Genomic DNA, 27,870 nt, shown 5'->3' with positions numbered 1-27,870 from the left:
ACGGCATCCGCAACCGCGCGTTAAAACTCTTACCAGTCCAACTGATAACAATGTTGGCTACCATCTTAAATGCCGCTATGACGCACTGCATCTTTCCGGCGGTATGGAAAGAAGCGGACGTTATCGGTATACACAAGCCGGGAAAACCGAATAATGAAACCGCTAGTTACCGTCCGATTAGTCTCCTCCCAGCGATAGGCAAAATTTACGAACGGCTCCTTCGGAAACGCCTCTGGGACTTCGTTACCGCGAATAAAATTCTAATAGACGAGCAGTTTGGATTCCGCGCCAAACACTCGTGCGTACAACAAGTGCACCGCCTCACGGAGCACATCTTAATAGGGCTAAATAGGCGTAAACAAATCCCGACCGGCGCCCTCTTCTTCGATGTAGCGAAGGCGTTCGACAAAGTCTGGTACAACGGTTTGATCTACAAACTGTACAACATGGGAGTGCCAGACAGACTCGTGCTCATCATACGAGACTTCTTGTCGAACCGTTCGTTTCGATATCGAGTAGAGGGAACTCGTTCTCGTCCCCGTCATCTGACTGCCGGAGTCCCGCAAGGCTCCGCACTCTCCCCGTTACTATTTAGTTTGTATATCAACGATATACCCCGGTCTCCGGAGACCCATCTAGCGCTCTTCGCCGACGACACGGCTATCTACTACTCGTGTAGGAAGATGTCGTTGCTTCATCGGCGACTCCAGATCGCAGTAACCACCATGGGACAGTGGTTCCGGAAGTGGCGAATAGACATCAACCCCACGAAAAGCACAGCGGTGCTATTCAAAAGGGGTCGCCCTCCGAATACCACTTCGAGCACCCCACTCCCCAATAGGCGCGTAAACACCTCCGCCGTTAGCCCCATCACTCTCTTTGACCAGCCCATACCGTGGGCCTCGAAGGTCAAATACCTAGGCGTCACCCTCGACAGAGGGATGACATTCCGTCCCCACGTAAAAACGGTACGCGATCGCGCCGCGTTTATACTAGGACGACTCTACCCAATGCTTTGTAGACGAAGCAAACTGTCCCTCCGTAATAAGGTAACCCTCTACAAAACTTGCATACGCCCCGTCATGACGTATGCAAGCGTAGTGTTCGCTCACGCGGCCCCCACCGACTTGAAACCCCTTCAGGTTATACAATCCCGATTCTGCAGGATAGCCGTCGGAGCACCATGGTTCCAGAGGAACGTGGACCTCCACGATGACCTGGAGCTCGACTGGACTCGTCAGTAAGTATCTACAGTCGGCATCGCTGCGCCACTTTGAGAAGGCGGCACGACATGAGAACCCTCTCATCGTAGCCGCTGGAAATTACATACCCGATCCTGTAGACCGATTGGTAAACCGTCGACGTCGCCCAAAGCACGTCATCACGGATCCTCCTGATCCATTAACGGTGCTTTTAGACAATACAAGCACCGGTCACCGTCCTCGTCGAACCCGTCGCTTGCGACGAAGGGCTCGACGAGCGAATTAACCCACAGACACAGCCCACTGAGTTTCTCGCCGGATCTTCTCAGTGGGTCGCGCTTCCGATCCGGTGGTAGATTCTGCGAAGCACTGCTCTTGTTAGGGCGGTGTTAGCAATTCTCCGGTTTGAGCCCCGCGAGCTCACCTACACAAGCTAGGGTACGCTGAAATAGCCTCTCAAATGCTATCAGCATAGGTAGGAAAAAAAAAAAATTAAAAAAAAAAATAGGGTGGCTCAGTTCAGTTCCGATTGCAACACCATTTGGTCCGGACGCGTTTTTGTGAAAAATTGTCGCTGCCGTCGCGAACGTGAGTTGTGAGTTGCCCGACATTGTTGTGCATTCTCGACGCGCTGTCGCTGGCGTCGCGACCTTGAATCTCAAAAACAGTTCGAGCTTGTTGTTGTGCACTCGTAACGCCAACTCATTATCACTCATCCATTTCATATATTAAATTCACTTATTTATTCAGCGTGCAAAACAGTCTTTTTAAAGACTAAACCCCACTGCGATCACCGCTTGTTGTGGCACTCACAACCCAGTGGGGCCCCACCTTCCCAAACTCTCCACCCCAATCCCAGCTGACTGCCGTTTTCACGGCATAGGCATCCCCCCCCTGCAAATCACTGCTGGCAAGTACAGCGCAGGGGGTTTAAACTCCCACTCAGGGGACTCGCCTTTCGGCGAGTTGCTTTAAGTCCCGGGGACGCCCCCCCCCGGGCACACTCACCATGAGTGACGCCAACGCCGCGCTCTTCTTCAAGTTCGTCCGCGACTTTTGTCCGGACATCATCTCACGATTCGAAGCCTACAAGGCCGGCCTTGACGCGCCGGCACTCCGCGACTCTCCGCTGTCGCCCCCCGCGCCGGTACCTCGCGACTCGCCACTGTCGCCCCCCACCCCCGCGCCCGTGTCAATCGCGTCCTCCGTGGCCGTTAGCTCCGGCTCCGACTCCGAGTCGGAAATGGAGTACGAGTCCGCCGCGAGTCCCCAACCGGGAACCTCGGAAGGGTTCACTACCGTCGCGCGCGGCAAAAAACGCGCCCGCGCTGTGGATCCGCCCACGGCGCCTAAACAACCCAAGGCCGCGAACGCGGTGCGACCTAAGACCGTCGTAACCCCCGACTCCCCTCGCTGCGCAACCCCGTCGCCGCGCCCCGGGCCCGCACCCGTCCGAAAAGTTCCCGCGCCGCCGCCGGTCATCCTGCGGGAAAAGTCGTCGTGGGATCGCGTATCCCTGGCCCTTAAGGCCCAAAAGATAAATGTAGTCCATGCAAGAAATATCCCGCATGGAATACAAATCAAGGTGGAAACATCAGACGACCATAGGTCGTTGACCGCATACCTCCGCAAGGAACGCATAGGTTATCACACCTATGCGCTCCAGGAGGAGCGTGAACTCCGCGTCGTAATACGCGGAGTCCCAAAAGAGCTCGACGTCGAGCAAATCAAGAATGACCTGGTAGGTCAGTCCTACCCCGTCATAAGTGTGCACCGGATGCACAGCGGGCGCGACAAATTCGCGTACGACATGGTGCTCGTAGCACTTGAACCCACACCGGAGGGCAAGAAAATTGCCTCATGTCTCCGCACCGTGTGCGGCTTATCGGGGGTCACCGTAGAGGCCCCCTACAAACGTGGTGCTCCCGGGCAGTGCCACCGTTGCCAGCTCTATGGCCACTCCGCGCGCAACTGCAACGCGCGACCGCGTTGCGTTAAATGTCTAGAGGACCACGCGACCATAGACTGCCCGCGTGTTAAGGAGACAGCGACAGAACCGCCGAGCTGTGTACTCTGCCGTAAGCAGGGTCACACGGCCAACTACCGCGGATGCCCCAAGGCTCCACGGAAGCGCCCGGCCAACGCGCCCCTCAAAACCGCTGGCCCAAAGACTTCAGCGCCCCGCGCGCCGAAACCGGCCTTCGTACCGGCTCCGGTGCCCACCGTCTCCGCGTGGGCGAAACCGTTGCCGTTCACGAAGGCAGGAACGACACCAGCACCCCAACCGCGGTACGCGCCGCAACCTCTACTCGCGCCGCGCCCCGCCCCCGCGCCCGCGCCCGGTCCCGCGCCTCGCCCCGGCCCCGCGCACTCAAACGACTTCTCGATCATACGAAATTACATCGCCGCTATAAACATAGACCGCATGCGTTCGTTCGCCGACGCCATGCGCAGGGCGGTCACGGCCGACGACCGCCTATACGCGACGTTCGAACATATGGACGTCATCGAGTCCGTCCAGCGCACGCTGGTTTAATCACCGGTAATCGATGGCGTGCAACGCGAGATTAAAACCCCATTCCTTGAAGTTAGCATTCTACAATGCTAACGGACTCGCGCGTCAGCGCGACCAGGTTTATGAGTTTCTACGTGACAATCTCATCGACATCCTTCTGGTGCAGGAGACCTTCCTAAAGCCCTCGCGTCGCGACCCCAAAGTCGCGAATTACGTCATGGTTAGGAATGACAGACTCTCCACCCGCAAGGGCGGGACTGTCATTTACTATAGGAGGGCCCTGCACTGCGTCCCTCTCGATACTCCCTCGCTCTTACATATCGAGGCGTCAGTGTGCCGCATCGCGCTGACGGGACACCAGCCGATCGTCATCGCATCCGTTTATCTCCCTCCTGACAAACCCCTCCTGAGCAGTGACCTCGAGACACTGCTCGGTATGGGGGACGCGGTCATTCTGGCAGGCGATCTAAATTGCCACCACACTAGGTGGAACTGCCATCGCACGAATGTGAACGGTAGGCGTCTCGACGCGTTCATAGACGACCTCACATTCGAGATATTCAACCCTCCGACCCCCACGTGCTATCCGTATAACGCCGCGCGTCGTCCGAGCACAATAGATCTGGCACTGCTGAGGAACATAACTCTGCGCTTGCGCTCCATCGAGGCAATGTCAGAACTCGACTCAGACCACCGACCTGTCGTCATGCAGCTCGGTCGCCCACTCAACCGCGAACCAGATACGAGGACCATGGTGGATTGGAAGAAGCTGGGCACGTGCTTAGCTGACACCGCTCCACCAATCCTCCCTTGCGGCCCGGATTCAACTCCATCCCCCGAGGACACCGTCGAATCCATAAACATCTTCACTGATCACGTCTCGACGGCGATCACAAGATCTTCAAAGCAAGTCGATGTGGAGGATTGCTTCCACCGCATCAGACTTTCCCCCGATCTTAGGGACCTCGTAAGAGTTAGAAACGCGGCAATCCGGGCCTACGATCGATATCCCACGGTTTCAAACCGGACTCGGATGCGTCGCTTACAGCGGGAGGTCAAATCCCGCTTAAGCGACGCCCGAAACGAAAACTGGGATAGTTATTTAAAAGAACTCGCGCCCACTCACCAAGCATACTGGCGACTAGCTAGGACCCTCAAGTCCGAAACTATCGCCACTATGCCGCCTCTCGTACGCCCCTCAGGCCAACCACCGGCTTACGATGACGATGACAAGGCAGAGTTGCTGGCCGATGCACTGCAAGAGCAGTGCACCACCAGCACTCAACACGCGGACCCCGAACACACCGAGCTAGTCGACAGGGAGGTCGAGCGCAGAGCTTCCCTGCCGCCCTCGGACGCGTTACCCCCCATTACCACTTCCGAGGTTAAGGAGGCGACCGATAGCCTACAACCACGGAAAGCTCCCGGCTCCGACGGCATCCGCAACCGCGCGCTTAAATTGTTACCAGCCCAACTGATAACGATGTTGGCCACCATATTAAATGCTGCTATGACGAACTGCATCTTTCCCGCGGCGTGGAAAGAAGCGGACGTTATCGGCATACACAAGCCGGGCGAACCGAAGAACGAAACCGCGAGTTACCGCCCCATCAGTCTCCTCCCGGCGATAGGCAAACTATACGAACGGCTCCTTCGTAAACGCCTCTGGGACTTCGTATCCGCGAACAAAATTCTGATAGACGAGCAGTTTGGATTCCGCGCCAGACACTCGTGCGTCCATCAAGTGCACCGCCTCACGGAGCACATCTTACTAGGGCTGAATAGGCGGAAACCCATTCCGACAGGAGCCCTCTTCTTCGATATAGCGAAGGCGTTCGACAAAGTCTGGCACAACGGTTTGATATACAAACTGTATAACATGGGAGTGCCAGACAGACTCGTACTCATCATACGAGACTACTTGTCGAACCGTTCGTTCCGATATCGAGTCGAGGGAACGCGTTCCCGGCCCCGTCACGTCACAGCCGGAGTCCCGCAAGGCTCCGCCCTCTCCCCGTTACTATTTAGTTTGTATATCAATGATATACCCCGGTCTCCGGAGACCCATCTGGCGCTCTTCGCCGATGACAACGCCATCTACTACTCGTGTAGGAAGAAGGCGTTGCTTCATCGACGACTTCAGACCGCAGCCACCACCATGGGACAGTGGTTTCGGAAGTGGCGCATCGACATCAACCCCACGAAGAGCACAGCGGTGCTCTTCAAAAGGGGTCGCCCTCCGAACACCACGCTGAGCATCCCCCTTCCGACTAGGCGCGTCAACACCCCCGCCCCCGCCACTCGCCCAATCACGATGTTCGACCAGCCCATAACGTGGGCCCCGAAGGTCAAATATTTAGGCGTCACCCTCGACAGTAGGATGACATTCCGCCCCCACATCAAGACGGTACGCGACCGTGCCGCCTTCATTCTAGGACGTCTCTACCCGATGATATGTAGGAGAAGTAAAATGTCCCTTAGAAATAAGGTGACACTCTACAAAACTTGCATACGCCCCGTCATGACCTATGCTAGTGTAGTGTTCGCTCACGCGGCCCGCTTACACCTAAAATCATTTCAAATTATTCAATCCCGTTTTTGCAGGATAGCCGTCGGAGCCCCGTGGTTCGTCAGGAATGTCGACCTCCATGACGACCTGGACTTAGAGTCCATCAGTAAGTATCTGCAGTCGGCGTCCATGCGCCACTTCGATAAAGCGGCACGACACGAGAACCCTCTCATCGTGGCTGCCGGTAACTACATTCCCGATCCTGCGGACAGAATGGAAAGCAGTCGACGTCGCCCAAAACACGTCATCTCGGATCCTCCCGATCCACTAACGGTGCTTTTAGGTACTTCAAGCACCGGTCACCGTTCTCGTCGAACCCGTCGCTTGCGACGAAGGGCTCGACGAGTAAATTAACTCTCAGACACAGCCCACTGAGTTTCTCGCCGGATCTTATCAGTGGGTCGCGTTTCCGATCCGGTGGTAGATTCTGCGAAGCACGGCTCTTGCTAGGGTTCGTGTTAGCAACATCGTCAGGTTGAGCCCCGTGAGCTCACCTACTAAAGTTAGGGTTACGCTGACATAGCCTCTCAAGGCTATCAGCTTAGGTAGGAAAAAAAAAAAAAAAAAAATGGTGGCTCATTCGGGCTTATTGTGGCCGTCAACTGATGCTTATGAATATTGATAGCAGTTTGTGGCTTATGAAAATAATTTGGGTAGTTGAGTTGGGTCGCATGAGATCAGTTCAGTTTCCCCACCACCACTATCCCAAGTGCAAGAGGCCATAGTGGCGGAAAAAGATAAGGAGATCGAAGACCTCAAGAGGCGCCTAGCCATTCTTGAGGCTCGCACCTCTACAGTAGTGCGCGCGAGGCCACCGCTGGCACACGAGCGGCCAGCGCAAGCATCACTAACGCCTAAGACCGCGGCTGCACCGGCGCCCGCGAACGCCACTGCGGCCAAACTGACTACACGGTCCAAGACTGCTGGGCGACGAACACCCGCCCAACCTGAGAGGCCTCAGGCTGCTGCTTCTGCCCCGCCCCAGCCTGCGAAGGCGGGGCCTGGCAGAAGCCGCAACAATCCAAAGGGGTGTGTGAATGCCGCCCAGCCAGCGCAACCCCCCCAGCCCCGTCCATTTCCTCCCGCCCCGTCCAACATGGACGCAGCCTGGACGACGGTAGTGAAGCGGGGTCGAAGGAGGGCGCAAGACGTACCTAACCCCCGTCCCGTTCCGACAGTCAAGGCTCCCCAGGTAGTGGGTCGAGCAGCAACTGAAGGGAAAAGAAAGGGAGGGCGCAAGGCAAGAAAACCGCGCGCCCCGCGGTCGGCGGCTGTCGTATTGGAGCTGCTGCCGGCTGCCAAGGAAAAGGGCCTCACCTATGGGGAGGTGATGGCCCGGGCGCGCGCTAGCGTCGACGTGGATGCCATGGGCGTGGAGGGTGGCCTCCGAGTCCGGCACACCGCCAACGGGGCCCGGTTGCTGGAGTGTCCTGGTGCCAACACCAGTGCGGCCGCGGACAAGCTAGCAACCCGGCTCCGTGAAATCCTGCCGGACCCAGAAGTGGTGCGTATAGACAGGCCCGTCAAAATGGCAGAAGTCAAAGTGACGGGCCTGGATGAATGCGCCACAAAGGAGGAAGTGGCCGCTGCCATTGCATCGCAGGGCAATTGCGCCCTCACGCAGGTCAGAGTGGGAGAGCTGCGAAGCTCTTACTCTGGAGCCTTCACTGCGTGGGCGCGTTGCCCTATGCAGGCGGCCACGCTCCTGGCTACGCCTCCACAAGGTCGGCCCGCCGACTCACCAGGGAGGCTGCGCGTGGGCTGGGTGATGGCCCACGTGCAGTTACAGAAGGCCCGCCCCTGGCGATGCCTCCGGTGCTTCGGCACCGGGCACGGCCTCGCCAGGTGCCCATCGGCCGTGGACCGCAGCGGGCTTTGTTTCCGCTGCGGCCAGCCCGGACACAAAGCGGTCTCCTGCACAGCCGCCGCGCCACACTGCGTGCTATGCGACGCGGCGAAGCGGCGGGCCGATCATCGGGCTGGGGGCCCGGCCTGTCTTTCCGCCCCCTCCTCCACAAAGAGGAGGCGTGGCGGGAAAAAGAAGAAAATAGCAGAGGAAGAGCCGGCTGCGTGTAAAGCAGCCGGCCAGTCAGTTCCCGCCGCGGCCGTCGGGCCGCAAGGTGGGACGGAAGACGAGGGAGCGATGGACGTGACACCTCAATAATGGATCACGTCCATCGCTTCCTCCAAGCGAACGTGAACCACTCCGCCAGGGCGCAGGATCTCCTCGTCCACACCATGGCGGAGTGGTTCATCGACATCGCGATCGTTGCGGAGCCATACTTCGTACCTCCCAACCGGGAGGATTCCTGGGCCGGAGATGTTGATGGCTCCGTGGCGATCGTGATGCGGCAGTCAGCGGCGTTACCCCCCCTTGGAATGGTGGCCAGGGGATCCGGGTACGTCGTAGTTAGGGTCAACGAAACCGTCGTGATCGGGGTGTACTTCTCTCCGAACAGGAGTCTCGCTGAGTTCGAACGGTTCCTGGGTGGGCTCGAGGCGTTGGTTCATCGCTTCGAGTCTCGCCCGGTGATACTGGCGGGGGACCTCAACGCTAAATGTACAGCGTGGGGCTCCCCCCGCACGGACTCGCGCGGCGAGTTCCTGTCGGAGTGGGCTTTCGCGACCGGTCTCTGTCTTCTGAACAGAGGTTCGGTCGCGACCTGCGTGCGGTGGAACGGGGAATCACACGTGGACGTGTCGTTCGCGTCTCCGTCCGCCGCACGCCGTGTCCGTGGCTGGCGTGTTCTCGAGGGGGCGGAGACGCTCTCGGACCATCGGTTTGTCCGATTTGAGCTCTCCGTTTCCACTTCGTTGAATACGCCGGCCGAAGACGCCCGCGGCGAGGAGGAGCTCCCGCGTAGCGCTCCCCGATCATTCCCACGATGGGCACTGAAGCGCCTGAATAAGGTGCTCGCGGTGGAGGCGGCCACAGTGGCCGCGTGGGCGCCGATGCCCGCGCGTCTAGTGGACGTGGAGTCGGAGGCCGATTGGTTCCGGGGTACGATGCGTCGCGTCTGCGATGCTGCGATGCCCCGGGTCAGCGGCCGCGCTCCACGTGGCGGTGCGTATTGGTGGACGCCTGAGATCGCACTCCTCAGAGAGGAGTGCGTGCGGGCACGCCGCCGAAGCGCCCGCCACCGCCGTCGCCGTCTTCGCGGTATGGATTTCGCGGAGGTGGCGGCCCGCTTACATGCCGACTGCCGTGAGAAGCAGGAGGTTCTGCGGCGGGCCATCGGCGAGGCCAAGTCTCAGAGCATGAAGACGCTCCTGGAGACGCTCGATCAGGATCCCTGGGGGCGCCCGTACCAGACGGTACGCAAGAAATTGCGACCGTGGGCGCTCCCGGTGACGGAGCGTCTCCAGCCTCAGCAGCTGCGGGATATTGTCTCCGGGCTATTCCCGCGGATGGAGAGGGACTTTGAGCCCCCCTTCATGGGCGTGCCGCCACGCCTTAACGTGAGCGGTGATGCCCCTGCTGAGGTGGTTCCTCCGAGCATATCGGAGCAGGAGATTCGTGCGGCCGTGTCGAGGATGCGGAGGAAAGACGCGGCCCCCGGCCCTGACGGTGTTCACGGTCGGGTTTGGGATTTGGCCTTCGGTGCCCTTGGGGACCGGCTCGTGCGGCTCTTTGAAGCCTGCCTCGAGTCGGGGCGGTTTCCAAAGCAGTGGAAGACGGGCAGACTTGTTCTGCTAAGGAAGGAGGGACGCCCTGCGGACTCACCTGCGGGGTATCGTCCCATCGTGTTGCTGGACGAGGCGGGAAAACTGCTCGAGCGGGTGGTGGCCGCCCGCATCGTCCAGCACCTGACGGGAGTGGGTCCTGATCTGTCAGCGGAGCAGTTCGGATTCAGGGAGGGCCGTTCGACCATCGACGCGGTGATGCGCGTGCGCGCCCTCTCTGATGAGGCTGTCGGCCGGGGTGGGGTTGCACTGGCGGTGTCCCTGGACATCGCCAATGCGTTCAACACCCTACCCTGGTCGGTAATCGCGGGGGCGCTGCAGTATCATGGCGTCCCTGCGTATCTCCGTCGGCTGATCGGGTCCTACCTCGAGGATAGGTCGGTCGTGTGCACCGGGCACGGTGGGACGGTGCTCCGCTTCCCCGTTGAGCGCGGTGTTCCACAGGGGTCGGTCCTTGGCCCTCTCTTGTGGAACATCGGCTATGATTGGGTCCTGCGGAGCGCCCTTAGCGCTCCTCTCCCGGGTCTAAGCATAGTTTGCTACGCGGACGACACTTTGGTCGTGGCCCGGGGGAAGGATTTGCGCGAGTCTGCTCGTCTTTCCTGCGTGGGGGTGGCCTTCGTCATCGGCAGGATCCGACGGTTGGGTCTGGAGGTGGCGCTTGATAAATCCCAGGCCCTGTTGTTTCACGGGGCCCGGAGAGCGCCGCCTCAGGGGGCCCACCTCGTGATCGGAGGCGTTCGCGTCGAGATCGAGGCAACCGGGTTGCGGTACCTCGGTCTCGTACTGGACGGTCGTTGGAGCTTCCGCGCTCACTTTGAAAGATTAGGTCCCCGACTGATGGCGGCTGCCGGCTCGCTGAGTCGGCTGTTGCCGAACATCGGGGGGCCTGACGTGGTAGTGCGCCGCCTCTACACGGGGGTGGTGCGGTCGATGGCACTGTACGGGGCTCCCGTGTGGTGCCACGCCCTGACCCGTGACAACGTTGCGGCGTTGCGACGTCCGCAGCGCGCGATTGCGGTCAGGGCGGTTCGTGGATACCGCACCGTCTCGTTTGAGGCGGCGTGCGTGCTAGCTGGGACGCCTCCCTGGGACCTAGAAGCGGAGGCGCTCGCTGCGGATTACGCGTGGCGATGCGATCTCCGCTCCAGGGGGGAGCCGCGTCCCGGCGCGGCGGAAGTTCGAGCGCGGAAACTTCAATCTCGGCGTGCCGTGCTCGAGGCGTGGTCTCGCCGCCTGGCGGACCCCGCCTACGGGCGACGGACTGTCGAGGCGATCCGCCCGGTCCTCTCGGACTGGGTGAATCGCGACCGAGGACGTCTCACCTTCCGAGCGACGCAGGTGCTCACGGGACACGGCTGTTTCGGTCGCTACCTGCACCTCGTCGCCCGGAGGGAGCCGACGCCGAAGTGCCACCACTGCAGTGGCTGCAACGAGGACACGGCGGAGCACACGCTCGCGTACTGCACCGCTTTCGCGGAGCAGCGCCGCGTCCTCGTTGCAAAAATAGGACCGGACTTGTCGCTTCCGACCGTCGTGGCTACGATGCTTGGCAGCGACGAGTCCTGGCAGGCGATGCTCGACTTCTGCGAGTCCACCATCTCGCAGAAGGAGGCGGCGGAACGGGAGAGGGAGAGCTCTTCTTCCCTCTCGGCGCCGTGCCGCCGCCGTCGAGCCGGGGTTCGGAGGAGGGCGTTTGTCCAGCTCCAGCCCCTATGAGGAGGCAGTCTCCTCCCGGTGATGGTCACGGGGCGACCTAAGGGGGTTGAGGCTGCGCCGCACGCTACCGTCACTCTAGCGCGCTGGCACCAGGAGGACGGGACGGCGCGTCGGCGGCTGCGGACTGCGATGCGGTCCGCATTTTCGTCGTCGCTGTCGTCGCCGAACATACTGTTGAAGAGCAACCCGGTCGGCGGTGTATCGCGTTCCGACCCGGCAGGCTGGTTCTGGCCCAGCGGGGTATCCCGGAACACCAGCGGCACCGCCCGGGCGGCCTGGTAGGGCCGCCGTACCGCGGAGACCGACGTCGTTGGTCGTCGACTATCGCCTCGACGACCCGTCGGTCGGGCGTCCTCGGGGTGGCGCCGCGTGTCTGGTTGTAGTGTTGACCGCGGGAACCCCCCTACTCTGAACGGGTTCTGACCCCGGACGGAGATCGGACGTCGGGTGTAAGAGTGCAGGGAAGTCGTTTAGTGGGTGGGCCCTAAAATCCTTGGGCCCGCGATCTGCTCTCAACACCTGCAGATCGTTGAGTCTCACATACCCCGCGCGCCCCCTAGGCGCGGGGACCTCGTAGGAGGTTCGGCCCCCGGCCCGAAAAAAAAAAAAAAAAAAAAAGGGTCGCATGAGATCGTCCGCGTATATCTACCCGACTTGATAATCGGATCTATGAAAGCCAAGAGTTATCTTCGACTTTATCAATATATAAAATATAAAAAAGTGAAAAAGTAAAAAGTGAAAAACAACAAAAGTAAAAAACAAAATATAAAAAGTGAGACCTTACAACTCATGTTTCAAGTTGGATGGCGGCATTTACATTATAGATGTCTATGGGCTCCGGTAACCAATTAAGATCAGGTGGACCGTGAGCTCGTCCGCCCATCCGACCAATAAAAAAAAAAAGTGCTTAGGTATACCTTTGGCGGTTGCCGTCACCGTCCCCAAACTGAATGGCCTCTTCAGCGGGTTACTGGAACGATAATTACTCGCGACCATCATAAGAACGTCCAGATTCGAAATCGAAAGTAGGTATCTCTGTAAAATTTTATGACTGAATAGGGAAAACAAACTCTGAGCCCGTAGTTCTGCAGTTATTAACCAGAACGAACTGATATTACGGATCCATTAACGGTGGTAGGACCTCTTGGGAGTCCGCACGGGTAGGTACCACCACCCCGCCTATTTCCGCCGTGAAGCAGTAATGCGTTTCGGTTCGAAGGGTGGGGTAGCCGTTGTAACTATACTGAGACCTTAGAACTTATATCTCGAGATGGGTGGCGCATTTACGTTGTAGATGTCTATGGGCTCCGGTAACCACTTAACACCAGGTGGGCTGTGAGCTCGTCCACCTATCTAAGCAATAAAAAAAGGCGTCCTTGGGAGCAGCACGTTTGGTTGCAGTCTTGCCTGCAGTAACCTATCATTCCAGGTCATCAGAGGCGCTAACTTCCTTACCACCGAGGCCGTTAGGGAGTGCCGTTAGTGCAGTAATTTTTTACTGCCTTTTTAAGAAGATAAGCATACAGCCGGCATAGACGTTTGAACTAGTTTACGATCCTTATGTCAAATGGTCATCAGAGCTCATGGACGTCACACCGTGAATATCGTCACTGACCTTAAGAGATGAGGTCAAAGTCAACATTGTATCGTATAACCTTTTGAAATACTTTTGAAAGCGGATTTTGAACTCATACTTTTCAAAGTGGATTTTGTAATTAGTTTTTATACTGAACCCAGTCTATTCGAATTCAACTATAAAAGATAACAACTATCAACTATAAGAAATCCGATTTCATTCCAATATTGGCTTAGTGTATTGTTACATCAAAATAAAGCTTTGTAAGTCTGAAAATTATCCAGTAAATAGATTCGGAGATTGTCTTAAACTTAAGGTATCAAAAAACATTTGTTTTAAATATCGACACGGAACTTTTCACAATTATTAACACTACGCATATACGGCACGCAATCTATATATTAATACGTGAAGCCAAAACTTTGTATCCCTTTTTACGAAAATTGCGCGAACGGAGGAATATGAAATTTTCCACACTTATAGAGAATATAGAGAAGAAGTGCACAATGCTAATATTTTTTTTAAATAATGCATAAAAGATACATTAAATCGATAAAGAAAACATTACACACACTACATACCATGTATTTGATGCACACACGCATGCATACTATTTATTGTCAAACTTTTGTGCTTGACGTCTGTTGTCAAATTGAGAATAGATTAAATATTGTTTGCCTTTATTAATATTTTTTATAGTGTAGCCTTGGCGAAATTTGTGATTATAGAAGTATAAAATACAATCACAATAGTGTACAAACTTACAATTCCAATTAATTATAGTCGAATTTCGACTATTGCGGGTATACATAAATATACATAACTTATGTTGCAAGCCAGATTTTGTTTCTTTTTATTTGTGTTTTTTTATGTATCTGTAAGCTTGAGGGTAGATATTATCTTGTTGAACACCAAGTAAAACGAAGTCACCTTTGGTTTCTGATTTAATCAACAATATGTTAACTTGACAATTCACTTTAACACTTGTCCAACTTGAACCAGTACGTACAACAGTCACTGAATCACACAACGTAACAACGATATAGTAAGTGCACCGGGCAAACGCAGTCGAACGAATGTTCATTGCGTTTTTTTTTTTTTTTTTTTTTTTTTCCTACCTAAGCTGAGAGCCTTGAGAGGCTATGTCAGCGTAACCCTAACTTTTGTAGGTGAGCTCACGGGGCTCAAACCTGATGACGTTGCTAACACGAACCCTAGCAAGAGTCGTGCTTCGCAGAATCTACCACCGGATCGGAAACGCGACCCACTGAGAAGATCCGGCGAGAAACTCAGTGGGCTGTGTCTGAGAGTTAATTTACTCGTCGAGCCCTTCGTCGCAAGCGACGGGTTCGACGAGAACGGTGACCGGTGCTTGAATTACCTAAAAGCACCGTTAGTGGATCGGGAGGATCCGAGATGACGTGTTTTGGGCGACGTCGACTGCTTTCCATTCTGTCCGCAGGATCGGGAATGTAGTTACCGGCGGCCACGATGAGAGGGTTCTCGTGTCGTGCCGCTTTATCGAAGTGGCGCATGGACGCCGACTGCAGATACTTACTGATGGACTCTAAGTCCAGGTCGTCATGGAGGTCGACGTTCCTGACGAACCACGGGGCTCCGACGGCTATCCTGCAAAAACGGGATTGAATAATTTGAAATGTTTTTAGGTGTATGCGGGCCGCGTGAGCGAACACTACACTTGCATAGGTCATGACGGGGCGTATGCAAGTTTTGTAGAGTGTCACCTTATTTCTAAGGGACATTTTACTTCGCCTACATATCATCGGGTAGAGACGTCCTAGAATGAAGGCGGCACGGTCGCGTACCGTCTTAATGTGGGGGCGGAATGTCATCCTACTGTCGAGGGTGACGCCTAAATATTTGACCTTCGGGGCCCACGGTATGGGCTGGTCGAACATCGTGATCGGGCGAACGGCGGGGGCGGGGGTATTGACGCGCCTAGTCGGGAGGGGGATGCTCAGCGTGGTGTTCGGAGGGCGACCCCTTTTGAAGAGCACCGCTGTGCTTTTCGTGGGGTTAATGTCGATGCGCCACTTCCGGAACCACTGTCCCATGGTGGTAGCTGCGGTCTGAAGTCGTCGATGAAGCAACGCCTTCTTCCTACACGAGTAGTAGATGGCGGTGTCATCGGCGAAGAGCGCCAGATGGGTCTCCGGAGACCGGGGTATATCGTTGATATACAAACTGAATAGTAACGGGGAGAGGGCGGAGCCTTGCGGGACTCCGGCTGTGACGTGACGGGGCCGGGAACGCGTTCCCTCGACTCGATATCGGAACGAACGGTTCGACAAGTAGTCTCGTATGATGAGCACGAGTCTGTCTGGCACTCCCATGTTATACAGTTTGAATATCAAACGTTCATTGCGAGGCACGTACCGCCTTTTTATACTAGCCGGCGCAGCTGGCTTATGAGTCACTTCTGTTGCAGCTGTTGTTTACGAGTGGAACGACACGGCCGGCGCACCTGGCTTGTGTGAGTCACTCCTATTGCACGTGCTATATAACATAAATATCGTTAACACCGTCATATCTTTAGCTTGTGATGTGTATTGTGAGCCTAATAAAATAAATAAATAAATAAACAAACACAGTTAAATGTAGGCAAACATCTGTTTTCCGTCTTCAGCGACGTGACTACGTAGAGCAAAAATGCTATGTTTCAAAATCAATATGCTTTTGATCGACTTTACCGTCGATTTTATATACAATTTCATCACATAAAAATTACTCAAGACACAGAAAAAACAATGAACAAGTCAGTAATAACAAGTGAAGACCAGACCCGCTCAAGATTCTATCCGTCTATGGCAGTAACAATTTTTGTCCCTACCTATTTGCCGGTAAGCTTACAGACTTAACCTGAGAGTTTGCTGACAATGGCCTTAGGAAGAGCAGTGCTTCGCTGAATCTACCACCAGATCGGAATCACCAGTAGTAAAAATTAACTGAACTTCTAATGTTTTTAGATGTCTCGATTCACCACAGTTCTAGCGGTAGCGGCTATAGCTGTGGCATTTTGGTACATTTTTAACTGGCTGCAGCCTTCGAAACCACCACAGCTAGATCCCAACGCGTGGTGGGGACCGATCGAGCTGAAAGGCAGAGAAGACATTAGTATAAGGCCCTTTGAAATTAAATTCGAAAAGAAGGTTCGTAAGTCGATATTGATGGCCGTATTTTTTTTAATGGTGGTAGGACCTCTTGTGAGTCCGCGCGGGTAGGTACCACCACCCCGCCTATTTCAGCCGTGAAGCAGAAATGCGTTTCGGTTTGAAGGGTGGGGCAGCCGTTGTCACTATACTTGAGACCTTAGAACTTATATCTCAAGGTGGGTGGCGCATTTACGTTGTAGATGTCTATGGGCTCCAGTAACCACTTAACCCCAGGTGGGCTGTGAGCTCGTCCACCCATATATGCAATAAAAATAATTCTTTCTCAGCACTAATCCAAGATTCAAACAAATATCTAAGGTTTTTTTTTTTATTGCCTTTGTAGGCAGGCGAGCATACGGCCCATCTGATGGTGAGTGGTTACTGTCGCCCATAGACTTCAGCAATGCCAAGGGCAGAGCCAAGCCGCTGCCTACCGAGCCAAGCCGCTGCCTACCGAGCCAAGCCGCTGCCTAAGGCCGGATAATTCAACATTTTAAATCCTACTTCGTTTTAAAAAACTATGCGTTACGGTGTAATACAAAAGTTGAAACCGAAAGTATTCTATCGGATCCGAAATGACGTGTTTGGGGCGACGTCGACTGCTTTCCATTCTGTCCCCAGGATCGGGAATGTAGTTACCGGCGGCCACGATGAGAGGGTTCTCGTGTCGTGCCGCTTTATCTGACTGACTGAAGATACATACTGATGGAGCTATCTTTCAGGTAATCGACGATTTGAAATATCGTCTCAAGAATCATCGACCCTTCGCCCCGCCACTAGAGGGTGTGACCTTCGAATACGGCTTCAACACGGCTGCCCTAGAACCCTGGCTGAAATACTGGGCCGAAGAGTATAAATTTGCTGACCGAGAAAAGTTCTTTAATCAGTTTCCACATTTCAAGACCAGTATCAAGGGCCTGGACATTCATTTCATCAGAGTTAAGCCTCAGGTTAATAGTAGTAACTATAGAAGTGTAGTAATGTGTTATACCGTGTACACAAACCGCTGATCTTATTAACGTTCAATCAATTATGTGTTCTAAAGTGCTCACAATTGCTTGTTGTTCATAATGCATTGACACTGTTAATGCCATGGATGACGTTTGCTTTTTGTACCTCCTGATTACTTACTCGCCCTCTTGATTCTGTTATTCGGAATCTTTTTTAATTGCTTATAAGTATTTAATTCGATTGGAAAAAATGCATAAAGCAAATAATATCATCAAGTCCTACCTACACCATTATACCTACCCACTAAAGCTATAGCACGGTACTTGTACTAGGTCGTTCTAAGTAAAACTGGCGAGTATAACTCCGTTGATAACCGGTAAAGTGATAAAAAAGAGAAAACCTAACCCCATTCTTCCCAAAATATGTCTATGTAGACTAAGTCACAGAATTGTGCATTAGTAAATTGTCTAAACAACTCAAATAAACAGTTGAGCACTGCCAAGAACAAATGACCAGAGCAACAATTAGTAATCGGATCCTGTTGCAGGAATGTATTAATATTCCAGGTATCTGCTGGAGTCCAGACTCTGCCCCTTCTTCTATTACATGGCTGGCCAGGTTCCGTCAGGGAGTTCTACGAAGCCATCCCCCTGCTGACCAGTCAAAATTCTGGGTATGATTTTGCCTTTGAAGTCATAGTCCCGAGTCTACCCGGATATGGTTTTTCTGATGTAAGTCTGTAAGAATGTAGCTTCGCATTTCGAGTTAGTTTATACATAAAATTAGTTTAGTTATTTTTTACTGGTGGTAGGTCCTCTTGTGAGTCCGCGCGCGTAGGTACCACTACCCCGCCTATTTCTGCCGTGAAGCAGTGATGCGTTTCAGTTTGAAGTGTGGGGCAGCTGTTGTAACTATACTGAGACCTTAGAACTCATATCTCAAGGTGGGTGGCGGCATTTACGTTGTAGATGTCTATGGACTCCGGTAGCCACTTAACACCAGGTGGACTGTGAGCTCGTCCACACAATTAAGCAATAAAAAAATAAAAAATAAAAACCTAAGAAGAGAAGTCGAGAACTGACTAAGTCAAGTCATTGTGTTCAAATTATGAGTAAAAGGGTAGCTATCGATTATTCAACATTATTAATATGTTATGTACCATATACTTAGTCTTTCCAAGGTGACAGCTTAATATTGAGTTCGAGATGCCCTCATCAAACGACTCTTAAAAGATACGCTGCTACAAAGACCATCACAAGATTAATTTTCTCTTGCTATTGGGACACAACACCCTAATAATTATATAAATATATGTTTAAGTAATATCACCTTCACACTACATCTACCAAGGTTCATCTCTGCACTCCCCTAAGGTAGACTGTTAGAGAATGCCTTCGGCATTAAGTCTGCCTTTATACTTTCTAGTTTATGAAGTTATAAATAAATAAATAAATAATTTACTATACTTTCTTCGCGGTCTTCCCGAACCTGTATATTTTCAGGCTGCAGTGAGACCAGGCTTATCTTTGCCCTACGTAGCAGATATCTTCAGAATATTAATGAAAAGATTGGGTCATGATAAATTTTACATACAAGGGGGAGATTGGGGCGCAGCCATTGCCTCGGCCATGGTCACCCTATTCCCTGAAGATGTTCTTGGGCATCACAGTAATTCAGCTGTTACACAGGTATCATTAGGACATTGAAACTGCTTTTAATACGCTTTTATTAGCTTCATACACGGAATAGATAAATAAGGTTGGAAATGCCTTTGCTCTAATTTTGTATGAGAACCAGTGTCGCCGCTTCATCCCCACTATTTTAATTTCTACACATACACATACTGTGATTACAAGTATTTCGCACACAACAAAAACACCCACACATAAATCTCAGGACAGATATTCGTTCGCAAACTAGCACAAAACACCCGTAGGCATACACACTCACACACGCAAAAAGGCAATAAAAATGTTCATACACGCTAGTGCTTGATAAAATCGATATTCTTTATCGATAAATTATCTGATGAATGAATGGAGAAAATGAAACATGAAATAAATATTGAAAATGAAAACTATTTTACTTTTATTAATTACAAATAGTCACTGTCCCTGTTGCTATTAATTGCGAATGAATTTTTCAAAACTAAGTGTATTCTGTTTTTTTTATGGTAAAATAATTTTCAGTAAAATGTTTACAGCAAATAGTACTCGTCTTTGTCTCCAGTTTCCTCTACCTGTCACGTCAATCCATTGTTCCCTGGCGTTAGGTTCTTTAGGAAACCTAAAATTTTTCATTTACTGCATAAGTCAAATAGCATTTTACTTAGATTTTAATACGTCTTAGACAATATAGTAAATACCCGTAAATGAGAGGTCTACATGTCCCTTTATATTATACCTTCACATTAATTCAATTATAATAATTCAATAATAATAATACATATTTATTTTACTCAAAATACGTCTCACTAAGAATATACTAGGTATCATTAATAAAATATAAAATAATGAAAAAATTATCCATGTCAAATGTAAATATAGTCCAGAATTCTGTCGATGATTTTATTTCACCACATGGTCACCTCACTATCGACAAACTGCACCACGGCACTCAGGGCAAAGGCCGAAATTTCAAAGATTGAAGTGTAGAGAACGCAATGCATGTAGTACATTGGAAGCTGACTTGGTCATTGCGTTCATTGGGCGAGTACACATCGCGCAATGTATGCTATTTATAACTTGCTGCAATAATATTGTTAATGTTTGGAATTTCATAATGCTCAGTATATTTTTATGTTTTAGACAAATAATATTGTAATTAAATGGTAATTTCGACTTACCGATCGAAAGATATACCTCCTCGCTCTATACTTGAGGTCTGACTTTTTGTTTTACAAGTTATAATTGCACAACACGGCACTATAAAGCGGAGATCTGTTCGCCCAAGTAGTCCGAAGCGCACTAAACGCGGTAAATGAAAGAATCGGTCGAGTTATGTTTGTACAATCATAACTGTGGCACGCTTGCCCCGCCTACATTACCATTCCAACCTTATTTATCTATTCCGTGGCTTCATACATACATATATTAGTCTCTATGTAGTATGTGACGGAATCTTTGAACATGATTTTAAGCCCCTTCAAAACGTCAGCTTAACTTGAAATTTGGCATAATTATTAAGGACCGACGACAATTCAATATTTTAAACAGCTAGACCCCTTATCCTTACAAGGATAAACAGGATTAGCGATTTTTTTATTTTCCTGATTGATGATATGAATCTTCATATTCCGATAAAATCCGGTATAATAATAAGTATCTAGCTTCCTGTGAAACGTCCGGTTATCGTTCTTGTTGAACCTGTCGCTTGCGACGACAGGCTCGGCGAGTAAATTAACCCACAGACACAGCCCACTGAGTTTCTCGCCGGATCTTCTCAGTGGGTCGCGTTTCCGATCCAGTGGTAGATTCTACGAAGCACGGCTCTTGCTAGGGTTCGTGTTAGCAACAACGTCAGGTTTAAGCCCCGTGCGCACACCTACAATGATATGGTCTCTCAAGACCATCAGCTTTGGTAGGAAAAAAAAGAGTGGAACATTCACAGCATCCTCACGCCCTGCTCAGAACTCTGCTTGGTGCTTTAATACCGTCGCTAATAGTGGAAGATCATCTAGCCGAAAGAATGTATCCACTTTCAAAACATCTGGCGTACCTGTTGGAGGAGTTTGGATACTTTCACTTACAAGCCACAAAGCCTGATACAGTAGGTAAGTAATACTTTATCTGCTGTTAAAAAAAGAATTGGGAGATCCTCATTCCTTAAATTTCCTAAGTCAGCAAACCACGATCCTCCGCCTCGAATCATATTCCTCACGTCAGAGGTCGCGACCAGCACTTACTATTTTGCACCAAGGTATGATGCAAAAAACCCCGCAGAGTTGTGAAGTGAGCACTATATTTCACATGTTTGAACTATTCAATAGTCTGTGGACCACATATACGCGGGGTCTTACGTATTCAATATATATATGTTTAGGATGATGTTGTCACTGCCGCGTTTTTGTAGTGCATCCACAATGTTTGCGACATCTCACACAGATGACTTCTTTGCAATAATGCGAAAGAGAAGTGCATCGTTATTGCGTCGAGTGTGTGACAGTGGCAAAAATCTTCTGAACATCATATCGAGCAAGATGCTGGCGACAAGGGCCTGCTGATTAATAGCCTTTGCAGCAGAAAAAAATTGTAATGATATATGTATAATGTTTGTCTGATAGTTATGTGTTAGATTTTTAAGTTACTAACATAGATTATAAGCAATTCTTACTAACAAAATGTTATGTTTTTTTTTTCTAAAAAAAAACTGAAATACAAACCACCACCCTACCTATTTCTGCCGTGAAGCAGTAATGCGTTTCGGTTTGAAGGGTAGGGCAGCCGTTGTAACTGTACTTGAGACCTTAGAACTTATATCTCAAGGTGGTGACGCATTTACGTTGTAAATGTCTATGGGCTCCAGTAACCACTTAACACCAGGTGGGCTGTGAGCTCGTCTACCTATCAAAGCAAAAAAAAAAGACAAAAACAATATATATTTATATATTTTTTATTCCCTTCAAGGTGTTTCGCTGACGGATTCTCCATCAGGTCTTCTAGCGTATATTTTAGAGAAATTCGCGGTTTGGACGCGCAAGGAACACAAGTTTAAGAGTGACGGCGGTCTCGGCTTCAGGTTTAGCAAGGAAAAGCTGATAGATAATCTAATGGTCTACTGGATTACCAACTCTATTACAAGCTCAATGAGATTCTATTCCGAAAACATGAGTAACAAATTCAGGGAAATGAATTTGGAAGCGTGAGTATAACCTTTTTTTTATTGCCCTTGTAGACAGACGAGCATACAGCCCACCTGATGGTGAGTGGTAACCGTTGCCTATGGACTTCAGCAATGCCAGGAGCAGAGTCAAGCCGCTACCTACCGCTTAATACACTTCACAAGCCTCGTTTGAAGAAGGATATGTCATAGCGCTTGGGAAACACCGTGGAGGGGAGCTCATTCCATAGCCGGATGGTACGTGGCAAAAAAGGACTCTGGAAACGCACTGTGGATGAACGCAGTGGCTCCAGGTAGTATGGATGAACTCTACTTCGGTGGTGGGCGGTGCGATGGTAAAAACGAGATGACGGTACCATCTCGAACAATTCCTCAGAGCCCTCCCCATGGAACATACGGTACAAAATACAGAGGGAACCGAAGTCCCTCCGCAGACCCAGAGGCTCCAAACCATCCGTGAGAATGTGATTATCAACAATCCGAACGGCCCTCTTATGTATGGAGTCAAATGGAAGAACCTTGAGTATCGTTAGACGAACTGAGGATCTAAATATCTGTACCTAAACTAGAGGTATCCCGCGGTTTCGCCGACTCTAAATTTGTAATTCAAAAACAAAGAAATACATATTTTCTCGGGCTTATCGTGTTGCTTGTCACTCTCTATTCCATAAGCTAAAAGTCTACTTTGCAGATACAACAAAGAGCTTCGCATAAAATCTGCCTCTATTGAACTCTCTACCTTTTACACTGTGTCTTCTTCTTAAGTTACTGGTGGTAGGACCTCTTGTGAGTGCGCGCGGGTAGGTACCACCGCCCTGCCTATTTTTGCCGTGAAGCAGTAATTCGATTTGAAGGGTGGGGCAGCCGTTGTAACTATACTGAGACCTTAGAACTTATATCTCAAGGTGGGTGGCGCATTTACGGCTCCAGTAACCACTTAACACCTGGTGGGCTGTGAGCTCGTCCACCCATCTAAGCAATAAAAAGTAAACGAGTTTTTCATCAAAATTGAATTTCCTCTGTAGTTTTACATCACCCGTTCCCACGTGGGCTCTTCAGGCCAGAGACGAGCTGGTCTACCAGCCGCCTGCAGTTTTACGTGCGAAGTACCTGAATCTCCTCAACGTGACGGTTTTAGACGACGGCGGACATTTCTTGGCTTTGGAACTTCCTGAGGTGTTCGCGGAAGACGTTTTCAAGGCGGTTCACGCGTTTAAGAAGTGGCGTTCGACTCATTCCAAGACTGATCATTCGTTTTTGACGTGACAACGTCTTATAATTTGACGGAGCCGGCTGCACGCACGAAAAAATATGACTCATTGAGGCGTTCCATTAAGGCTTGAAGTGCAAGCGAGAGCGCGCAACGAGCGACAAAGAGGCACAATCGGCCTCCGCGTTCGGCAGCGTTCGACATCTGTCTCTCTCCTACTTGAGTGAGCGATGCATCCGCGTGGACAGCTGCTATACAATAATACATATTTACATGCTTTCGTCAAGTATGAAGTTCAGTGAAAAGTGAATGTGTGTCAATTGTTTATAGCAACGATAATTGCGATTATTGAAAAATTTAACCCATTCATCAGTATTTTCTTATGACGTTGTCTTTTTTTTTTTTTTTTTTTTTTTTTTTTTTTTTTTTTTTTTTTTTTTTTTTTTTTCCTACCTATGCTGATAGCCTTGAGAGGCTATTTCAGCTTCGCCCTAACGTTAGTAGGTGAGCTCGCGGGGCTCAACCGGAGAGTTGCTAACACTGACCCTAGCAAGAGCAGTGCTTCGCGGAATCTACCACCGGATCGGAAACGCGACCCACTGAGAAGATCCGGCGAGAAACTCAGTGGGCTGTGTCTATGGGTTAGTTCGCTCGTCGAACCCTTCGTCGCAAGCGACGGGTTCGACGAGGACGGTGACCGGTGCTTGTGGTGCCTAAAAGCACCGTTAATGGATCAGGAGGATCCGTAATGACGTGCTTTGGGCGACGTCGACGGTTTACCATTCGGTCTACTGGGTCGGGTATGTAATTTCCAGCGGCTACGATGAGAGGGTTCTCATGTCGTGCCGCCTTCTCAAAATGGCGCAGCGATGCCGACTGTAGATACTTACTAAGGGAGTCGAGCTCCAGGTCGTCGTGGAGATCCACATTCCTAAGGAACCAAGGCGCTCCGACGGCTATCCTGCAGAATCGTGATTGAAAGACGTTGTCACGTTCAACTGTTGTCAGTAAACCGACTTTACAGACAACCGATTTTTTTAATAAAAAGTTTTCGTCTCGACTGGGTTTGATTTCGCGATGATTTTTATTTGCCTTAATTTCTATGAAGTAGATTCAGGGTGTCGGCGAACGATACATCGGAAACTGGTCGGAACATATAAACGTTCACAATATGCACATATTGTAGACGGTCAGCTTAAATAGAAATATGAGCAGCTTGACAACATTGCGATCAAATTATTGTATTCACTAAGGTCTCTCGCCCGCGTCTATTACTATTCAAAATCCACTGACGCAGAAGTCGAGGGATTTGTGCAAACCTTTTCTAGCTACCTCCGTAATACATGGCGTGTTTGTGCTTACCTTACGGCCGTTTTCAATAACGTATCTGAGTTTTCGGATAGATAGCTATCTCCGAATATCAGCAAGAGCGTATCTATCCTTAGTTTGCGTTTCACAATCACGGATAAGTGCTATCTCTCTTTAACCAATAGTAAATAGCTTCTTCCCTCCGATTTATCCGAGCCTCTTGATACGTTTCGTTCTACTACAAATACGAAACAACATCAGGATCAAGACTTATTTTATTTTATTCTAAATTATAACTATAATTTAACCAGCATATTGTAGACTATCATAAACACATTTGTTTATAACAAAAAGTAATAAAAACATATGTAGATTTTTTTAAATTGGACGTATTGCTATTTTTATCCTAGTCGAAATTATGAAACGAAACGTTTTGACAGTCCGTTTGCCAATAAGCAGTGATCAGTTTCTTTTGTTTGTTTTTCTATTGTTTACCTACTATATTAGATGATGACTTACCTCCAAAACGCTTTAAAACTTTCGTTTATAATTCTAAGTGTGTTTATAATTAAAGAGCTACAGTGAAATAAAATGAATTCTGTAAGTATCTATGAAGTACATTGATAATAATAATTTTACTTTGAAAACTTTGAGTTCAAGTTTAGAAAATATATCTTTTTCAGTCAAGAAACGCAGCAACCATGACAAAAGATGAGACGATGATTCTAGCAGAACTTGTGGCGGCGAAAAAACATTTCAATAATAAGGCAACAAATGCCACAAACAATAAATTGAAGCAGCAGGCTTGGCGAACCCTTGTAAATGATTTTAATTCGTCGATTCGTCGTTTCCCACGAACTCCATCGCAGCTTCGACTAAAATGGGAAAACTTAAAGAACGCTACGGCAACATAAGAAACAACCTTAGTAAGGTTAGTATAATTAGTTGATTGTTTGTCTCTAATAACACATTGATAAACATGATTTTTTGTTCAGGTTGCCGTAGTATTTGAAATAATTATGCTCTTTGTTACAGGCTGGAGGTGGTAAGGATTGCAGATGAAATTTTGGATAAAGCATGCACATTGTTGTAGGTCACATATAATATTTTTAACACTTTTACAGCCCAGCGGAAACAAGATGGAAGAAAAGAAATGCAAGGCTAGCATAGGGACAATGCATTAGCAGAATATCTAATAGCAAAAAAGAGACTTGACTTGGAAAATAAAGAAAAGGAGATTGTTGTAGCAAAAGTTAAGTTAGATTTAGATAATTAAAAAAATTAAAAATTACTTAAAAGGAATATTAAATTTCATTAATTAAGTAGGCAATAATAATTTTATGTTAGATAGTTTTTTAAGTATATGTACAAATTCTAAATTAAATATCTTGCATGTACTAACTACCATGTAATTATCATTTTGGAAAATAAAAAATAGTCAAATTATCTTTGGAGTTTATTTTATAAATTATCTTTGGAAGCAATTATTTATAAGTACATAGTTGTATTTCAGATGTAAGTTTTGAAAAATTGTTACGAACAATTATATTATTTTCCTGTAATGTATCTGCGACTGAAATTTCTGATTCTAATTCTTCTAAATTCATACTTCTGACGATATTATGCAGCATGGCAGCTATAATAACAGCTTGCATATTTTCTAGTTCTAATCTACTTTTCAATGATATACAGGGAGTCTTCTTTTACAAACATCAATGCATCTGAAAATTATACATTATTTATTCGCTTAAATTATTTTACAATACAGTATAACAAGCTCTTAACTAAAAAAAAAGATTACCTCTCTATAGTATTTCTTGTTTTAATATGTGATTCATTTTAAATCGTTCCGATTGAGTATGTGGGTTAATTAATCACGTTAAAAGATAGGGTTGTGGGGATAGCCTCTATTGGCAAGCAAATAGCAATTTCCAAGTCCACCTTGTTATCAATGTTCTCTTGATATGTAGATAATTTATTATAATAGTGTCATATTAAATTCATATAAACACCTAAATATATAATATAAATAAATAAAAATATAATAATAATATATAATAATAATAATATAAATAAGGTAATATAAATAAGAAATACCTTTTCAATCGGAATGGTTAATTATAGTTGTATCATGAGCAGACCCAGGCCATCAAGCAACAACATTTTGAAACATCAATGATGCATTGCACACAAATTACACATTCAAAATACTCTTTTTCTATTTCTAAATTCCTCTCCTATATTTGAATCTGTAACACAAATATAAAATGTAGAGGTATCAGTGTGTAATAAGAATGAAGGTAAATAGCCTACCAGGTTATTGTATTAGTATATGAATGTCATTTAGGGCACCATGGGAATCCAGCAGTATTATAGAATTCCTGTTGAGTGTGATTTTGTAACACAACAAAAATTAGGTATAATTTTGCTATTGCTATAAACAAATATAAGTTGTAATAACGAGTACTTTTATGGTTAAAATTTATCTTACCTTTTTGACGTTACACTCAAATATGGTCTCATTAAATTAATCAATTCATTCACAACACCTTTGCTCAGAAATCTATAGTCAAATTCGTAATTATTGATCTTCGCCATGTAATTCAGACGATCTTTATTTTCCTAACCATATGATATCGGCCTCACTATCACTATCTGCATCACAATCCATTATCATTTGAAATAATTCCATATCACTATCATCACTGCTACAATATGCCAATATGAAGAGAAACAATTATTAAATTATAGCGATTTACTTTCGAAAGATAAACATGTAACCGGCCGATTTTGACAGATAAGCGAATGCCCATACTAGAGATAGCGCCGCCTACCGGAGAGTTACTTAAAACTCATATTGAAACGGAAGTAAGCACGATTTGTATGAGCGTTCTATCTTTAGCAGGCTATCCGTCCTCCCGACGATGGATAGATAAATCCGATAGGAACTGCTGCCCGTCGATAGGTTATTGGAACGTAAGTAAGGACAAAAATATAGATTTGTCTATCTTTAGTAACCGAAACTAGGGATAGATAGGTTATTGAAAACGGCCGTTAGTAAATAAATGTTGTAGAGTGTAAGTTAATAGTAGGACAGTCTCCCTCCTGACAAACCCCTCCTGAG

The 27,870-nt window shown here is 48.9% G+C and overlaps 2 protein-coding genes and 2 long non-coding RNA genes across 4 annotated transcripts; 3 read left to right on the top strand and 1 right to left on the bottom strand.

Moving 5' to 3' along the window:
* The first annotated feature begins 1,813 nt into the window (after window positions 1–1,813).
* On the top strand, window positions 1,814–8,362 carry LOC114240028 (uncharacterized). Its single transcript, XM_089739093.1, has 3 exons — window positions 1,814–3,631; window positions 6,997–8,131; window positions 8,209–8,362. The coding sequence occupies exons 1-3, from the start codon at window positions 2,212–2,214 to the stop codon at window positions 8,360–8,362; spliced, it is 2,709 nt and encodes a 902-aa protein (XP_089595219.1). The 5' UTR covers window positions 1,814–2,211.
* A 7,586-nt stretch (window positions 8,363–15,948) lies between these two features.
* Window positions 15,949–24,303, top strand: LOC149499667 (juvenile hormone epoxide hydrolase-like). The gene is made up of 7 exons (XM_089739045.1): window positions 15,949–16,435; window positions 17,161–17,388; window positions 17,956–18,120; window positions 18,892–19,077; window positions 20,999–21,161; window positions 22,015–22,249; window positions 23,254–24,303. Exons 1-7 carry the CDS (start codon window positions 16,253–16,255, stop codon window positions 23,492–23,494), a joined length of 1,401 nt encoding a protein of 466 aa, XP_089595171.1. The 5' UTR covers window positions 15,949–16,252; the 3' UTR covers window positions 23,495–24,303.
* Window positions 24,304–24,505: 202 nt separating this feature from the next.
* On the top strand, window positions 24,506–26,192 carry LOC149499666 (uncharacterized). Its single transcript, XR_016325546.1, has 3 exons — window positions 24,506–25,346; window positions 25,430–25,677; window positions 25,782–26,192. It is a non-coding gene; the product is annotated as an uncharacterized LOC149499666 (long non-coding RNA).
* LOC149499665 (uncharacterized) lies at window positions 26,190–27,810 on the bottom strand. The gene is made up of 2 exons (XR_016325547.1): window positions 27,238–27,810; window positions 26,190–26,995 (listed from the first exon to the last, which is right to left on the bottom strand). It is a non-coding gene; the product is annotated as an uncharacterized LOC149499665 (long non-coding RNA).
* Window positions 27,811–27,870: the final 60 nt, after the last annotated feature.

This window comes from Bombyx mandarina, chromosome 28 (genome assembly GCF_030267445.1).
Source record: "Bombyx mandarina strain Sakado chromosome 28, ASM3026744v2".
In the NCBI taxonomy this organism is placed as follows: domain Eukaryota; kingdom Metazoa; phylum Arthropoda; class Insecta; order Lepidoptera; family Bombycidae; genus Bombyx; species Bombyx mandarina.
Note: the sequence above shows the minus strand (reverse complement) of the source record. Positions and strands in the feature narration are given on the sequence as shown.